The 15,279-nt window shown below is 49.4% G+C and overlaps 5 protein-coding genes across 8 annotated transcripts; 3 read left to right on the forward strand and 2 right to left on the reverse strand.

The window, feature by feature from the left end:
- Positions 1 to 3,761: 3,761 nt before the first annotated feature.
- LOC117891422 (serine protease inhibitor 42Dd) lies at positions 3,762 to 5,262 on the reverse strand. The gene is made up of 4 exons (XM_034796892.1): positions 5,136 to 5,262; positions 4,239 to 5,083; positions 4,035 to 4,176; positions 3,762 to 3,928 (listed from the first exon to the last, which is right to left on the reverse strand). Exons 1-4 carry the CDS (start codon positions 5,149 to 5,151, stop codon positions 3,810 to 3,812), a joined length of 1,122 nt encoding a protein of 373 aa, XP_034652783.1. The 5' UTR covers positions 5,152 to 5,262; the 3' UTR covers positions 3,762 to 3,809.
- Positions 5,263 to 5,272: 10 nt separating this feature from the next.
- LOC117891420 (serine protease inhibitor 42Dd) lies at positions 5,273 to 7,636 on the reverse strand. Its single transcript, XM_034796890.1, is given in 5 exon segments — positions 5,273 to 5,368; positions 5,370 to 5,464; positions 5,523 to 5,664; positions 5,723 to 6,598; positions 7,527 to 7,636. Coding segments are annotated over 4 exon segments (1,194 nt in total). The 5' UTR covers positions 7,527 to 7,636; the 3' UTR covers positions 5,273 to 5,287.
- Positions 7,637 to 7,836: 200 nt separating this feature from the next.
- LOC117891421 (serine protease inhibitor 42Dd) lies at positions 7,837 to 9,157 on the forward strand. The gene is made up of 3 exons (XM_034796891.1): positions 7,837 to 8,724; positions 8,775 to 8,916; positions 8,989 to 9,157. Exons 1-3 carry the CDS (start codon positions 7,864 to 7,866, stop codon positions 9,135 to 9,137), a joined length of 1,152 nt encoding a protein of 383 aa, XP_034652782.1. The 5' UTR covers positions 7,837 to 7,863; the 3' UTR covers positions 9,138 to 9,157.
- A 143-nt stretch (positions 9,158 to 9,300) lies between these two features.
- Positions 9,301 to 12,233, forward strand: LOC117891419 (serine protease inhibitor 42Dd). 4 transcript variants are annotated; one of them, XM_034796887.1, is made up of 4 exons: positions 9,301 to 9,416; positions 9,943 to 10,886; positions 10,949 to 11,090; positions 12,073 to 12,233. In XM_034796887.1, the coding sequence occupies exons 1-4, from the start codon at positions 9,392 to 9,394 to the stop codon at positions 12,207 to 12,209; spliced, it is 1,248 nt and encodes a 415-aa protein (XP_034652778.1). In that variant the 5' UTR covers positions 9,301 to 9,391; the 3' UTR covers positions 12,210 to 12,233. The 4 variants fall into 4 exon arrangements, with proteins under 4 accessions (XP_034652778.1, XP_034652777.1, XP_034652776.1 ...); XM_034796886.1 differs by lacking the exon at positions 12,073 to 12,233 and adding an exon at positions 11,708 to 11,956 and having other exon boundaries at positions 9,302 to 9,416; XM_034796885.1 differs by lacking the exon at positions 12,073 to 12,233 and adding an exon at positions 11,204 to 11,468 and having other exon boundaries at positions 9,303 to 9,416.
- A 12-nt stretch (positions 12,234 to 12,245) lies between these two features.
- Positions 12,246 to 15,237, forward strand: LOC117891427 (nose resistant to fluoxetine protein 6). The gene is given in 10 exon segments (XM_034796898.1): positions 12,246 to 12,632; positions 12,688 to 13,088; positions 13,091 to 13,316; positions 13,377 to 13,918; positions 13,979 to 14,058; positions 14,108 to 14,221; positions 14,274 to 14,614; positions 14,667 to 14,809; positions 14,869 to 14,983; positions 15,044 to 15,237. Coding segments are annotated over 10 exon segments (2,127 nt in total). The 5' UTR covers positions 12,246 to 12,538; the 3' UTR covers positions 15,115 to 15,237.
- The last annotated feature ends 42 nt before the right edge of the window (positions 15,238 to 15,279 follow it).

A 15,279-nucleotide genomic window follows, 5' to 3' on the forward strand; every position in this document is an offset into this window, starting at 1 on the left:
AACATGTTGCACGCTCGCACACGCAACCCAAAACAAGTCGCGCAAGCTGCCAGGGCGCAGGCGTGATGCCAGGACCTAGTCGTGTGCGGAACCAAAGCTTTTGGAGTGCCAACGAAAGGCTTGAAGGCATCGAACATGCTGCAGGCATTTTGTTGGCCGTGTTTTGGGTGCACTTGGGGGGGATTCGGATCAACGAATTAACTGCGAAACATGCCAGCGGAAAGTTTTGTGCTCAATGCTCGCAGGTTGCCATGGCAAGTCCTTTATGACTGCCAAAGTCTGCAGATTTTGTAGCCACAAGCTGCCACTCCTGTGTCCATCCACAAGCACTCTTTGTGTGCACTTCAAAGCGGACAGCAGCACCGGCAGAGGCAAGGCTCAGCTGAGAGCAGGAGGCTGCTGTCTCTCTGCCCCATCTGGCACTTCATTTTGAATTGTTAGTTGCTTTGTCCACACACAAATGTTAATTAAATACAAGCGAGAGAGAGGGAGAGAGAGAGCAAAGAGTTGAGGGTGAGCGTCGCACACGGCGTATGCGTGATAATTTGCTGCCCAACCAGGGCACACACATCCTGATGCTCCCGCTCCGCTCGTTAATATTCAATGGCCCAGGCATTACCTTTAAAGTGTTGACCAACTTTTGCACTTTTACGACAGCCAAACAGCCCGCAGCCCGCAGCCCCCGCTCCCTGGGAGCCCGCTCCTTCAGGGCACACAAAAAGTGAACAGCCCGGCCGAGAGCGTTGTCCTGACTGCTGCCAACTTTCAGCTAAAAGGCTGTGGGCTGACGGCTGGAGTATTTCATTAACCTGCCTCCCACAGCTACGCACATTGGCAGCTGTCCATCCACAGCCCCCTCCTGCCCCCTCCTGCCCTCGTGTAAAACTGTGTCCAGTGGCCAACGAAGCGTGTTGGCATTTTATTATCATTTTTGTGGTTCTCTGGGCATGTGAACGAGGCTGTGGGGCAGTCCTTGCTGCTGTATTCAATGAGTTTTTCACTGCTTTTGGCAAGTTGTGAGCGAGTGCTTGCAGCTGCAAATTAAATGCCAATTGCAAGCAACTGAAAACCAAGGCAACAGAAAGGCAATCAGCCAGAGGCAAAGCCAAAGGTGGAGCTCTGCAAACCCTTTTTTCCGGCTTGCTAAGCATGCGCTTGACATAATTCCTTAATTACCAAAAACTTCTCATGCGTCAGCCTTGAAAGTGGAAGTTGCAAAATAACCAAATTGTTGTCTGGGGATTTTGCTGGCAGCTCATGTGCGAGACTGCACAAAGGCCAGACGGGAGAGAGAGTTCCGTGTTTGTTTGTGCAACTGAAACTGACAACTAATTGCACAATCCGCAGCCAGCCCATGCACTGGGATCAACTATCAGCCGTCAATTGGACAGGCGCCTGTCAAAGGCAGCCATCCCACTGGGTGGAGGCACTCGCACCTTGTCACAGTCAGCATTCGAGCTACCCACAACCGGGCCCTGCCTGTTGTTGTGCAATTTCTTATTTGCAAAATCGCGAGTTGCATTTCCTTTTCATTTCGCCAACAGACAGCTGCGGTGGCGACACCTCCTGCTGCCTGTCTTCCCTGCTGCTGCTCTGCTGCTCTGCTGCTCTCTGCCCTTGTCATTTCAATTTCAATTTGCTGACGGGAAACTCGAAGCGTTGCCAGGGACAACGCCGCCGTCGAAGTTTCGGCATTGCCCTAGCCACCAATTAGCGAGCATTTTGCTGTGCAAGAACTACGACAAACGGAGACATGCATTTAATTGACATTTTTGCTGCAACACGCCGAACAATCAACTTTAATTATGGCCAACAAAATTGAATTACAACTGCCAGCAGGCCATAAAAGTTGTCAGATTTAATTTACACCTGTTTAGAAATATGCAGAAAATGGCTGAGAGCGAGAGGAAGATCAGAGGGCAGCTGACAGGCAAACCAATTGTTCGCTGCCAGCAACATTCGTCAAGTGTCTGCGGAGCTGCCCTCGCTGGCCCTAAAAAGTAGGCAACAAAAAGCGAACTGCACTTGGCACACAGCAAAAAACGGAATGAGTAGTGCTCTGTGCTGCTTGCTGGCTGTAGATGATTGCCAAACACAATTTCGACCATTTGCGTGGCCCAACTGAGGCAGCAGCTCGTCTTGCTCCTCCATTTGCTGGCCCTGCCGTGTCTTTGCTTTCCCTGCCCTGTCATAGATTGATGGCTACACTAGCTTTGATCTATGGCCCAGCTGCACATTCATATGAGAACACACCCCCACCGCCCCGCTGGAACAGCTACAATATTGCCAAACTGTCAAGCTTGGCCGTGTGCCCGCCAAGGCCAGGGACTCCAAATCAATGTCAACTGCAGCGCGTTGGCGAGTTTAATTGCAGTCACTGTAAGCCGGAAACTAATCAACAAACTCGTTCGTCTTTGTGTGCACTTGAGACACCCAAAGAACTGACATTTATTGACTGTGAAACTTGTTTAACTTGCGGCTGCTTAACATGTCCCAGAAAGTAAGTGTTCTCCGCATCCTTCATGGCACAGCAGAACGGATGATTCGCTGTAAACTGCTGCTCCTGTCCCATGCTGAATGCTGAATGTTCTATGGCCCTCACAGCGGTGGCCGCACTCATCCACCTCGATCAGCGCCTTCTGCCGCACGTCGGAGAGATGCAGCGGGCGGTCTGCAGCAGCCTGCTGAAGTTTGCCTGCTGACTAAAGGGAACCTCAATGCCGAGCTGTAGGAATAGGAGAGAGGTGACATGTGGCTACTGCCGCTTCTGCTGCTTCACTCACCTCCTTTAGCGATGGTTTTAGGGACACATCAAACCCAAGCTTAAATTTGGGCAGCTGCAGCTCCACCATCTGCACTTTGATCTTCCCTTCTGTCGGACTGGCAAACTCCTGCAGCTTCCAGAATGAACGCACTTGGCCATGGTCAGCGAAGAGCAAAGCAGAAGCAGCAGTGAGAGCGTGTTTTTGGGTGCTGTGTAAAAAGACATTAAAGAGCGTATTAAATAGAGCAACGAACTGGTAGAACTATGCGTGGAGCTACCCAACATGATGAAGCTTGAATGGATACTAACCGAGTTCCGTTTTCCTTTTATATAATTTGATTTTTATTTGCGTATAAACTACCTTCAAGCATGATTCTAAGCTGCTCTCAATATGTTCCTCTCTTAATTCTTAAGTACTGGCACACTGCGTAAAGCGTACGGTAATCTAAAGCATTCGATGTTCTCTTTCGCTTGATCAACAACTACTGCGTTCGTTTAAGAGCATTCACTCGGTCGCTCTCTTTCAGTGTTTTGCACTCTGCTCGCACATTCCCGCACGCATGAAGAAATTATGGAAGGAGGTCTCATCGTCGGCAGCGTTCCTCGTGTCATTTCCCTTTGCGCACACTCCATTGTCGTTTCACTCACACTGACAGCGCAGAGCCCTTTCACTCGCATGGTTACGTTTCCCTTATTTTGCCGACGGGCCCTCCTTCTATAATTTCTTCATGCCCGCACATTCCCGCACGTACGGCCTCGCGCTCTCTTATGTTGTGCTCTCTCTTCTTATTCTCTCCCCACTTGTGCTCTGTTGTTGATATGCGGTGATGCCACTTTGTTTACAATTACAGCATAAGCATTTCTATTTTCACTTGGCATAATACATAATTAGTTTCTGCATTAATCCAAATTATTGCACTGAAAAATTAAATAAATTAAAATTACACAAAGGAACTTCTTGTACATATATTTTTGTTTTATTTGACTTCACTACATACATACATAAATACATATTTACATATGTACATACATACATACATATGTATTAGGGCTTGACCACATGACCCTGAAAGTAGATCGTTCTCTCGTCGCGTATGACAAAGGCAAAGGGATGATCGAAATGAAACGACATGCTAAAAGCCGCTCGATTGGTAATCATTCCATCTGGGAATCACCACCAAAACGCATACATAAATAAACAAATAAACATAATCGGGAAGCAATAATTATAATCGGACTGGGCTGATAAGCAAATCGCGTCGCTACGTACATGTGGCAGCAGTGGCTTCCGCTCCCTCCTCGTTCACTTCCAGCAGCGCTTTGTGGGCGAATTTGCTGATCTTGCCGGTGGAATTGTTGGCAAACAATTCGCTCAGATCGGAGCCATCGCTGAAAAGCTCTCGTACGCCCAGCTGCAATGGGAGAGAGAGAGAGAGAGGCTGGCACGGGATTTCTCTTGGATGCTCTCACTCACCGTTTTCAGTGTTTCCTTGAGATCTTCACCGAATTCTATCTGAAACTTGGGCAGTTTCACAATCGCCTCCATGTGATGCATGCGCCGCGAGAAGCCCGAGATTTTCGCTTCCAGGTCGGCGAGGCCATCGCGTTCCTTGGGCAGAAACAGCCACATGGACAGGTTGGAGTTGAGGTACGGCAGCTCCAGCACTCTGGCTTGTAGATCCGGGAAGTAGCCCACATTGAGGTCAGCCTTAAGCGACATCATAGGCACGGTCACGGATTCCTCGGGAGACACCCAGAAAGTGCCCTCCCGCGTCTGATTCGCATCGAACGTTGACTGCCACTGGCCCTTGAAGTGTATGGCGTTAACCAACACTGCCATCTCGTCCGTGGTGATGCTGCTGGGCTGCAGCAGATCCACAATTTTGCCATTTGTCTGCTCCATTATCCACTTGTTGATGCTCACTGTGGGATCTACGCCGCCAGCAAAGCCAAAGGTTTGAGCATCCGCATGAAAGGAGTCGCGAGCCACCTGGTTGTACTCCTCCTTCAAGCTGAAACGTTCATTGACATAAATGCGATTGGCCAGCTTCAGGCTGGTGGCATTCTGCGCTAGGAGCTGCTCCAGCAGCTGCTTGTGCTTGCTGGCCAACAGCTGCTTGTCCTCGGTTGGGAGCTTCAAGTATGCCTGCAGCTCCGTGGCCGTTCCACCTGCCGCTCCCATGTACACCAGACTCAAGACGGTATCGATGGAGTAGGGTGAGATGATGAGATTCTGGCTGGCATGATCCTTGGCCAGCAGCTGGTAAAGCTCCTCCCCGGCTTGGGCAGCCACCAAGGCGGGCAAGAGCAAAGCAAAGCCTGCAGCGAGATGGATTTAAGGTTGAACTTTGAACTCCAGCCGCCAACTTACACAAGTAGAAACTCATTTCATGTGCGGCCGCCTTCAGAGAACTATTCGCCGTTGAGTCTGTCCATAAACTGATCAGCGATTAGCTGGGAGATTGCGTGCAGCTGCAGCTGCAGCTCGAAACGATTGAAACGATTGAGTGGAACGATTTTTTATTATTTACTCTCTTGGCTAAGACTAGCGCGACTCGTGTCGCTCTTTGCTTGACTGGGACTGACGACGCGACCGGCGAAAAAAGACAGCCTCACAGCTGCGTATGTAGAAGAGGAATGGATGGTCCACACGGAATGCTTTCGTCTGCATGTTCAGACTCATGGGCACAATTTTCATGACTGTCAGGGAAGAGGAAAGATTAGCTGGGCATAGGCTGCTGGTTTTCCCGCCACTCACATGTCGCCGCTGCTGCCTCGGAGCCCGCTTCGTTGATGCTTATGTAGCCGCGATGCCTGGCTGCTGAAAGCTTTTGGCCCGTCTTTGTCGTGAAGAGTCTGTCCAGCTTGGCCTCGTTGCCAAAGATCTCGGATATGCCCAGCTGCAAGGGAAGGCAGGAAATTAGTTCAGCGTCTCTACAGCTGCCAGCTGCCACTCACCTGCAGGAGCACCTCCTTGAGATCCACATCAAATTCGAGGGTCAACTTGGGCAGCGCCAAGTCCACATCCTCCAGCGTCATGGCAGCCTCAATGTCAGCCAGATCCACCGACTGCAGACGCTGCTCCAGCTCCAGTATGCCGCACGTGGTGTCCGGCAGCAGGATCAACATGGAAATGTTCGAGTGCTCGTAGGGCAGCTGCACGGCGCGTGCCTGCAGGTGCGGCAGCTCCGCATACTTGAACTTGTCCTCCTGGTACATCATGTCCACCTTGATGCGATCGCTTAAATTCAAGCTGAAGTCATCCTGCTGCGTGGTCTCGGGCATGAAGGGTTTCCGCCACTTGCCCTTGAAGTACAGCGCATTGATGAGCACCGCACTCGTGTCCTGATTGACGGCATCCGACTGCAGCAGCTCCCGGATTTTGTCATCCGTTTGCTCCTTCACCCAGGCATTGATTTGCTCCGTCACAGCCAGCGCATCGGCGAACTTGACGGGCTCTGCCTTTGCCTGAAAGAAGTCTCCTGCCACCGCATTGAACTCCGGCTGCAGTTCCAGCGTTTCGTTGACGTACAAACGATTGACGGACTTCAGCACGGGTCCCTTCGCGCCATAGTTGCAGCTGGATGTCCAGAATTCGCCAAAGGAACGCGCAATGTGCGCGCTGTCGCCTGGTCCGAGGTGCAGACCCTGCCGCAGCTCCTCCGCCGTCGTGCCGGATGCCGCCATAAAGGCCAGCGTCAGGCAGCTCTGTATGGACGCCGGCGAGATGACGACATTGACGCCCTGCTCCGTGCGCTGCTGGAGGGCATTCTTGGTGATGGCAGCCACCAGTTGACGGGCAAACTGATTGCGGCTATCCACGGCCAGTGACATCTGCAAGCAAGCAAAGGTTTTTGTTTAGTTTTTTGAAAGAATTTTGTGTGTGTATTTTTGTGTCAAAGTTTTAAAAGTCAAGGAGCTACAGGGAAGGTGAAGTGGAGTGATAAATGGTGGAAATTTCCTTCGCCTTGGTTCTTGCCCAAGCTGAATTTACTTACAAGCTGACGTCTTCACCACAGGTCAATCTAGCGCTTGTCTCTGCGCGTGGTGAATAAGTCAGCGGAGAACGTCACCTTGTAAGTAAATTCACCTTGATCTGGACTGTTGCATCTGGTGCAGAATCTTCTCTGGGGGCCGTTCGGCTTAATGTTTGATGTTCAGCTGCAGTTTGTTGATTATAATATTTATTAGCATTGAAATAACTTTTTAATGCACCATAATCATATCCACCGGCCTTAAACGATGCATAAATTATTTTGCAAATTGCAGCTTATATATTAAAATCGTTGAAACCTCGTAATCCACTTTTGTTTGGTAAAACTTTTAAGCATTTTTTTTTCAAGCATTTTTAACTGCAATTATATTTGCATTAATTTTAGTGAAATTCCATTTACGCCCATTAATTCTCATTGCACATTTGTTTTGATTATATCCGAAAATTAGCTTATGTGGCAAACTGCGTAAACTAATTAATTAATTAAATGATCAATAAATGCCACAATTGTTGATAAATCAGAAAGCTAAACAGCTTCCCGAGCTCTCGTAAAACCCCTTTCATTTTGCTATGCCAAAAGGTAATTGGAAATTACTGTCAATTTTGGATTCTATTTGTTTGTTGTTTGTTCTGGCTGTGTGCGATAATCCACAGAATTTCTGCTGGCAGTTAATGAAAGGCAAAAGTTGTTGACGGCTCCACACAGATAACAGTTGATTGGCTTCAGCAGGTGAGCACCGCGACCTGTCTGATTGATTGTTTACTTACCTTACTTCTTCAATGAGCAGATAGGAAAATAATTAAATATTGAAAACGAAATCGGGGAGGAACGCTCAGTGGCGAGTGTTCGGCTGTCGTGGCGGGGGCTGACTAACGAACGCACTGCGGGAGTGGGTGGTGACCATCAATCGTGACTCAGATCCCGAGCGCTCCCGATTAGATAAATTCCAAGAGAGAGAGGAAGCAGGTGCTTGAGCGCGCAACAGAGTGAAGATAGGGAGAGGGAAGATAAAGAGAGAGAGAGATAAAGAGAGTCTCATGAGGTAACTGTGCAATTCTGCTGCTGTTAGCATAGAGTCTAAAAGCTCGCAGAAAGCTTCAACGAATGACGATGGCAGATCCCAGCGGCAACAAACAGCTGGAGCAGTTCTCCCATGCACTGCATGAGCTTTTAAGCACTGCAAATCCAGGCAAGAATCTCATCTACTCACCGCTGTCCATACAAATGTGTGTGGCCATGGTGCGCATGGGCGCGGAGGAGGGCACGGCCACTGCCAGGGAACTGGACGAGGGACTGCGGCTGAGTAGCAGCAATGTGGACAAGATTGCCGATGGCTTTGAGGCCTCACTCTCCTCCCTTCGTAAATGCAAGGCCCTCAAGCTGGCCAACAGATTGTTCATCCAAAAGAATTGCAAGCCCAATCAGCGATTTGCCAGCTTGTTGGAAAAGAAATTCCACTCCAAGCCGCAGAGCCTCGACTTTGGTAGCAGCTCAGCGGCGGACAGCATCAACAGTTGGGTGGAGCAGGAGACCAACAAACTCATCCAGAACATTGTCAGCCCGGGAGTCCTGAACGACGGCGCTCGCCTGGTGCTTGTCAATGCCATTTACTTCAAGGGCGTGTGGTCCATAAAATTCGATGAGGAGGACACACAGCAGGAGGATTTCTTCCCAGAACAAGGCAATCCCTTCAAGGTGTCCATGATGAGGGTTGTGCATAATTTTCTGTACGCGGAACTGGCCCAACTGGGTGCCACAGCAATCAAAATGTTGTACACAGACTGCGATCTGTGCATGATTATTATTTTGCCCAACGAGAATGCGGGTCTGAAGAGTGTGGAGCAGAAGCTGTCGAGCACTTCCTTACAGGTCATCGCAGGGGAAATGTCGCGCACCAAAGTGGATGTCAGGCTGCCAAAGTTTAGAGTGGAGTTCGAGCAGGAGTTGTCTTCGGCCTTTAAAAAGGTAAACCTGTGGGCAAACTGTCGCTGCATTGATTCATTTTCCATTTGTAGCTGGGCGTTAGGCGCATATTCAGCGACGAAGCGGAACTGGGACAGCTGCTGGAATCCCAGGCGGCCATTAAGGTCTCCCAAATATTGCACAAAGCTTTCATAGATGTCAACGAAGTGGGCACGGAGGCAGCCGCCGCAACGGGTAAGAGTCCACGGGGGTGGGTACTACCTGCATCTGACGCTACTTTCTCTTTCTATGCTCTCTTTCTTTTAGCTGCCGTTGTGTCTCTGCGTAGCTTGCCCGTCACGCCATTGGATCGCCCAAAGCTCTTTCACGCCAACAGACCATTCTACTATGCGATTTGTGATCGCAATCAGGGAATACTCTTTGTGGGACGATTTACGGCTGGCGGGGCAACCTAAAGGTTTTGTAATAATAATAAAACCATTATCAGTGTACACAAAGTTCCCTTGTCTAAACGGTGAAAACAATAACATTGGGTTTTTTGCTCTTATCAGCATTCTATGAATATTTAAGCGTAGCTCGCTGTGGGAATGAAACCGAACCCCAACTTAGGCTGATAAGAAGAGCAAACTGAAGTCAGTGTGAAACGTGCATTTGTGGAAATAGGTTGATTGAATATAGTAATTAGCGGAAGAAAATTACACCTTTGAGAATGCATAAACGAACGGAATTAAATGGTAAGAGAGCGCGCTAGCAAGCTGCTTAAGAGAGCCAGCAGTAGGTGTAAACACAAAGAGAGGAACAGGTTTAGCGTGTGTTGCGGTGTAAAACGAATTTAATTGCAAAGAGAGCTTTGGATATACACATGCATGTGCATACGTGTGAGCGATAAGAGAACCAATTGTTGTTGTGGTGTGGCCAGATATAAAAGCATAAAATCAATGAGCAAGCGGAGAGAGCATTCATTTGGAACCAAGCAAGAACGCGCAAACAACGGACCAAAGCAAACAAAGCGAAAAGGAAGAAGGGGAACGGAACACACTGCTGGAGAAAGCTCAAATCAACAGTTAGCGGGACGCAGGCAATAAATATTTCCGATAGAAGAGGCGTATAAATTCCCATCGAGACGGCAAAACCGAGTGGAACAGTGACAAACATTTGTGGAGGTGACTCATCGCGGTGGTCCACAACAATTACATAAATATTGTTTTAGCAATCATCATGTGAAATCAAAACTAATTCCAATATCTTTTTCCCTTACAGCTTGCTGGCTGCTCTCGCTGCTCTTCCTCACCCTCTCCCTCCTCCCTAGCGTCGTGCCGGTTCAGGCCACCAGTGACGTCACCATGACGCGGCCCACAGAAGCGGAATTCTCACGCCGGCTGGCCATTTTCTCGCTCAATGTGTACCAGAAGCTGTCGTTGCTGAAGCCAGGCCAGAATGTGGTCTTCTCCCCCTTCTCCATACAAACATGCGCTGCCATGGCACGCATGGGAGCCGACGGGGAGACGGCCGCCGAGCTGGACCGCGGCCTGGGGCTGGTCTCCAGCGATGCTGCCAAGATAGCACAGAGTTTCCACCAAGTGCTGGCTGCCTACGAGAACAGCCCGATCCTGCACATAGCCAACAAGGTGTTCGTGATGGAGGGCTATCCACTGCGCGAGGAGTTCAATCAGCTGCTCACCAAGGACTTTCTCTCGGCGGCACAAAGCATAAACTTTGCCCAAAGCGCCGAGGCAGCAGGCACCATCAACGCGTGGGTGGAGCAGCGTACCAATAATCTGATCAAAGATTTGGTGCCCGCCAGCGCACTGGACGCCAACTCTCGCCTGGTGCTGGTCAACGCCATTCACTTCAAGGGCACCTGGGAGCACAAGTTCCCGCAGCATGCCACACAGCAGGAGCTGTTCCACTCGAACGAGGGTCAGAGCTCCAAGGTGCCCATGATGAACTTGAAGAAGAAATTCCGCTACGCGGCGCTGCCCGAACTGGATGCCGCTGCGCTGGAGCTGCCCTACGCGGACTCGGACCTGTCCATGCTGATTGTGCTGCCCAATAGCCGGACTGGTTTGCCTGCGCTGGAGGAGAAGCTGCGCGGTACGCCGCTGTCGGTGATCACACAGTCGCTGCAGACGACCGAGGTGGTGGTGAAGCTGCCCAAATTCAAGGCAGAGTTCCAGGTGGAGCTGTCGGAGGTGTTCCAGCAGGTGGGCAACGCAATCTCCTATAGCCGAAGTCACAGTTAAAGTTTATTTTTCCCTCTCTCTAGCTCGGCATGTCCAAGTTGTTCGGCAACTCTGCGGAGTTCAACAAAATGCTGCAAAGTCCCGAGCAGCTGAAGGTGTCGGCCATCATCCATAAAGCCTTTATCGATGTGAATGAGGAGGGCACCGAGGCAGCAGCAGCCACTGGTGAGTGCTCATCGAATATCATTTACATACATTCAACGCTCGTCGCATTCCATTCTCTCCATCTGCCTGCTCTCTGTGTCTCTGTCTATTGTGTTTCGTCTTTTCCCCGACAGGCGCCGTGGTGCGTATGAAGCGCTGTATTGTCTCATTGGTGGAACCCATCGAGTTCCATGCCGATCATCCATTCATCTATGCTCTGCTCCATCGAGCGGATCTGCCACTCTTCTGGGGCTCGGTGGTGCAGCTCGAGGGCGAGGCCGTTGCAGCGCACAACGAGTTATGATAGCGAATCTCTTTCTCTCTCACAGAGTAGCTCAGCTCTCGCTCATTCAATGTGGAAACAATAAAGGCAGCTAGCTATTTTTTTAGTAAAGTTAATCAAAAGTTTCTTCAGGAATTGTTGCGTAAGTTAATTAATGGCATTTGTCCTGTGTGGGGTTCCGGTTTTGTTCAGCTAGAAATAAGTTAAAGATCATCTTTCACCTTAAGTCTAATACTTTGTTTCATTTCTAACAGTTGTTGGCTCTCATTTACATGTCCATTCCTAATCCTTGTCGCCTCTAATACTTGTACCTTCAATCATGCGTGTCTTGTCTTTCTTTCTGCTTTGTTTCCAGGCATCGCTATCATGATGTGCTCGATGCCCATGTTCCAGCCGGAGCCCATACGTTTCTATGCCGATCACCCATTTAGTTATTACATTTTCAACAAGGACTCCACCATACTCTTTGCTGGCAAGCAGCTAACAATCTAAACACAAATCCTGCATGCGGGTTTCCCTCTCCTTTTCTAGCTTTGGCATTGAATAAAGGCAGGGCGCCAATGAGCCTGCCATGGCCGCAGCCCAAGCGCTTCCATGTCCTTCATTCATTTATCTTTTATATAACTAACAAGAAATCGATCATTTTATATGCGGGAAAAGTGAACCAAATCTAAGACAAAACAAATGTAAATCCAAGCTTGATTCTCGATCACTTTGCAGCCATTTTAATGATGCGTTTTCGGATGCCCCGGATACAGCCAGAACCCACACGCTTCCATGCCGTTCATCCATTTCAGTTTTATATTCTAAGCAAGGACACGACAGCGCACTTTGCTGGTCGCATTTTGAAGCTTTAAAGACTGCACACAATAAATGAAACTGGGAAATCCTTTGCCAATAAACTTGAACAATATTTAAGCCAATTCCACGCTGATTCGCTGGAGACTCTGATCTCAACTGAGTTCTGATCTTTGCCTGCACTTAGCAGCTTCAATGCTAAAAAATAAAATAAGATAATCGCCGCTTGGCCCTTTAATAGCTGTTGTTTAGCTGTCAGCTTCGCGTAATTTATAGAAAATACGAGGAACCCATGCAAGCGTGATGGAGGAACATGCAATCGGTGATTGTGTATCAAATGCCAATCGATCGGAGATTTCCAATAGTTGATCTTGGAGTGTTGCCCAAGATGCTACGCTTGCTGCAGTCGCTGGCTCTACTAGCCTCACTCCACCTGGCACAGACGCAGGCACAGGCCAACGTTTCCTTCGATCATTTCAATTGTAAGTTTCAGTTTGTGTTCCCGGAAGTATTATCGATCCCAGGATGCTTCTGCAGTGACTCTGTACAAGCGGCTGCCCGCGCTCTACCAGCTAGACGACTACGATCTGTGTCTGGCCAGCGACTCGCGCACCTACTGCCTGGTCTATGCCGAAATTGTGCCGAATGCCAGCTCCAATCTGTGGCAACAAATTGAAGATCTCTCGCTGGATGTCAAGCATCGCTTTCGGCACGATCGTTTGTTCCGCGGCGTCTGCCTGCAGCGCTGTCAGCTGGATCTGCTGCAGTTGTACGACGGTGGAGTGCAGGATGTGGAGCTGAGCTCCTACTACTCCAGAGTGCATGGACGCTCAGCGGAGGAGCGCCTGCTCAACGATCCGCTGGTTAATAGCTGCTTGAATCAGGAGTTTGGAGGGAAGTTTTCATTGCGTGTGCGCAGCCTCATTGAATATTGCGTGACGTCTGGGGACAGCTTGCCGCATGGCAAGTAGCTCAAACAGTTGTACGTTTGAATGGGTTTAAAGTGCCTTCAATCCATACTGCAGATGCTCTAGATCTGACTGTTTATGCGCTGCTGGCCGCCCTACTGCTGCTCACTGTCTGCTCCAGCCTCTACGATCATTTGCTGCGCAAGCGCAACGCGCAGACGGGCAACCACTTCTATCAGCAGTGCCCACAGCAATGGAGTAGGTAGAGCCTGCCCTTGGGGTGTGTTCCTGCTCATTTTTCCTTCTTCATCTTCATAGATGACCAACTGCTGACGTCCTTCTCGCTGCTGCGCAACTACTACCGCCTGACCCTGCCCCATGGCAGTGACTTTGCACGCGATATTCGTTTCTTCGATGCCTTCCGCGTGATCGGCGTTTTCGTTGTGATCTTGGGCCACACGCTGATGGTTTTTATGACGGTGCAAATTGAGAATCCCGAGTTCTACGAGCAGTTCCTCTACCGCTTCGAGACGGCCATCTTCCAGAACGGCAGCGTCTTCATTCAGATCTTCTTTGTGCTGAGCGGATTTCTGCTTTATGTGAACTTTACCAGTCGCCAGTTGGTGCACCCAAAGTCGGGCACCCTCGACTGCATTGCCGTTTACTTTCGTGTGTTTTTCTACAGATATTTTAGGCTGTTGCCGTCGTTGCTGGCGCTGATCCTGTTCAATGGCTCGTTTTTGGTGCGTCTGCAGAGTGGACCCTTTTGGCGGCATCTCACGGAGGCGGAGCGCGTCTTTTGCCGCACCAACTGGTGGAAGAATGTCTTCTTTGTGACCAATCACATGATGGAGGATAGTGTGGGTATTCCCTGAGGCATTCCCTGAGCCATTTCCTGTGTCATTTCTTGCCTCTTGCAGTGCTCCCATCAGACCTGGTATTTGGCCGCGGATATGCAGCTCTTTGAGCTCTTTCTGATTGTCATTATCATCAGCAAAAAGTAGGTGGAAGCTCTGCCATCTGCCACTCACTCTAGAGTCTCCTTTCAGGCACCCCTTGCTGACCAAGCCCATGTATGTGGCGCTCCTGCTGTCGGCTTTCGGTGTGCCTGCTGTCCTCACGTATCTCCTCAAGCTGGATGCCGTCTATCATCTGCGTCCAGAGTGAGTTTTCCTCGCTGCTTGCATTCCTCGCTCATCCTCTGTTCCTCTCTAGAACCTATCGCTACTTGTACTTTCGAGAATCGGACACTTTCTATCAGATTTATCCGCCTTTTTACACCAATCTGGCGGGCTATCTGTTGGGCTTCCTGTGCGGCAATCTCTACCTGAATCAGCGCCAGAGTGGAGTCATCCATCGCGGTCAAAGCAAGTACGAGCTGGGCCTGTGGCTGCTGGTGCCCGCTGCCTTGGGTCTGCTCCTCTCCGGCTACATCTTCATCAAGCATGACTTTGAGAAGCCTTCGCTGTGGCTGGCCCTCTATGCGGGTCTCTACAGAAACCTTTGGGTGCTCATCTGTGGAGGATTTGTGTACTTTATGTGCTGCAAAGTGGGCGGTGAGTATGGCAGAATAATGCGAGTAAATTTCACTCACGCTTTTGTTTGCAGGCATCGCTTATAGATTCTGTTCCTTGCCGGTTTTCCGTCCACTGGCGCGGCTTTCCTTTCAAGTTTTTCTCTGGCACATTGTCGTCCTGCGCGTTGTCGCGGGGTACTTTCGACAGCCCGTCTACGTGACTAGTTTCTCCTTGGTTAGTACTCTTACTAGTTGGGCTAACCATTTTAAAGACTTCTCCCTTTTGTTGCTTAGTTTTGCAATGTTTTGGTCGTCTTCGTTTTGACGCATGCCTTGGCGGCTTTTGTGGCGCTGCTGCTGGAATATCCCATGGTGGAGGTGGTCAAGTGTCTGTTTATGACAAAAAAAGGTGTGTGCACTCGGTTTACTATCTTATCCACTTAAAACCATTAAATTAATGCCATTTTAGGAACAAGGAAAGAGCCGGAAAACAGCAAACCAACAGAAATTCAAATGGAAACCGCAAAGACAGCTGTTTAGTGTGGCAGTGCTGCCGTAAATAAAACACCAAAAAGTTCAGCGTATCGCACAAAAATATCGATGTATCGATGCAACAAAAACAAAAGCCGTGGGGCATCAATTATCCAATAAAACATCATAAATATAGTGACTAATTGCCCAAATTTATATAGTTTTTCAATTATT

This window comes from Drosophila subobscura, chromosome E (genome assembly GCF_008121235.1).
Source record: "Drosophila subobscura isolate 14011-0131.10 chromosome E, UCBerk_Dsub_1.0, whole genome shotgun sequence".
NCBI lineage: Eukaryota > Metazoa > Arthropoda > Insecta > Diptera > Drosophilidae > Drosophila > Drosophila subobscura.

Bases quoted from the DNA above. Each gene is read 5' to 3' on its own strand.
- LOC117891419 (XM_034796885.1), top strand. From the start codon at position 9,392: ATGCATAAACGAACGGAATTAAATG. The intron at 9,417-9,942 runs GTAAGAGAGCGC...TTTCCCTTACAG, and splicing joins TAAACGAACGGAATTAAATG to CTTGCTGGCTGCTCTCGCTG. The intron at 10,887-10,948 runs GTGGGCAACGCA...CCCTCTCTCTAG, and splicing joins TGTCGGAGGTGTTCCAGCAG to CTCGGCATGTCCAAGTTGTT.
- LOC117891422 (XM_034796892.1), bottom strand. The intron at 4,177-4,238 runs GTGAGTGAGAGC...CTCCCATTGCAG, and splicing joins TCAAGGAAACACTGAAAACG to CTGGGCGTACGAGAGCTTTT. The intron at 3,929-4,034 runs GTACGTAGCGAC...GGTGATTCCCAG, and splicing joins GGAAGCCACTGCTGCCACAT to ATGGAATGATTACCAATCGA.
- LOC117891421 (XM_034796891.1), top strand. From the start codon at position 7,864: ATGACGATGGCAGATCCCAGCGGCAACAAACAGCTGGAGCAGTTCTCC. The intron at 8,725-8,774 runs GTAAACCTGTGG...TTCCATTTGTAG, and splicing joins TGTCTTCGGCCTTTAAAAAG to CTGGGCGTTAGGCGCATATT. The intron at 8,917-8,988 runs GTAAGAGTCCAC...TCTTTCTTTTAG, and splicing joins GGAGGCAGCCGCCGCAACGG to CTGCCGTTGTGTCTCTGCGT.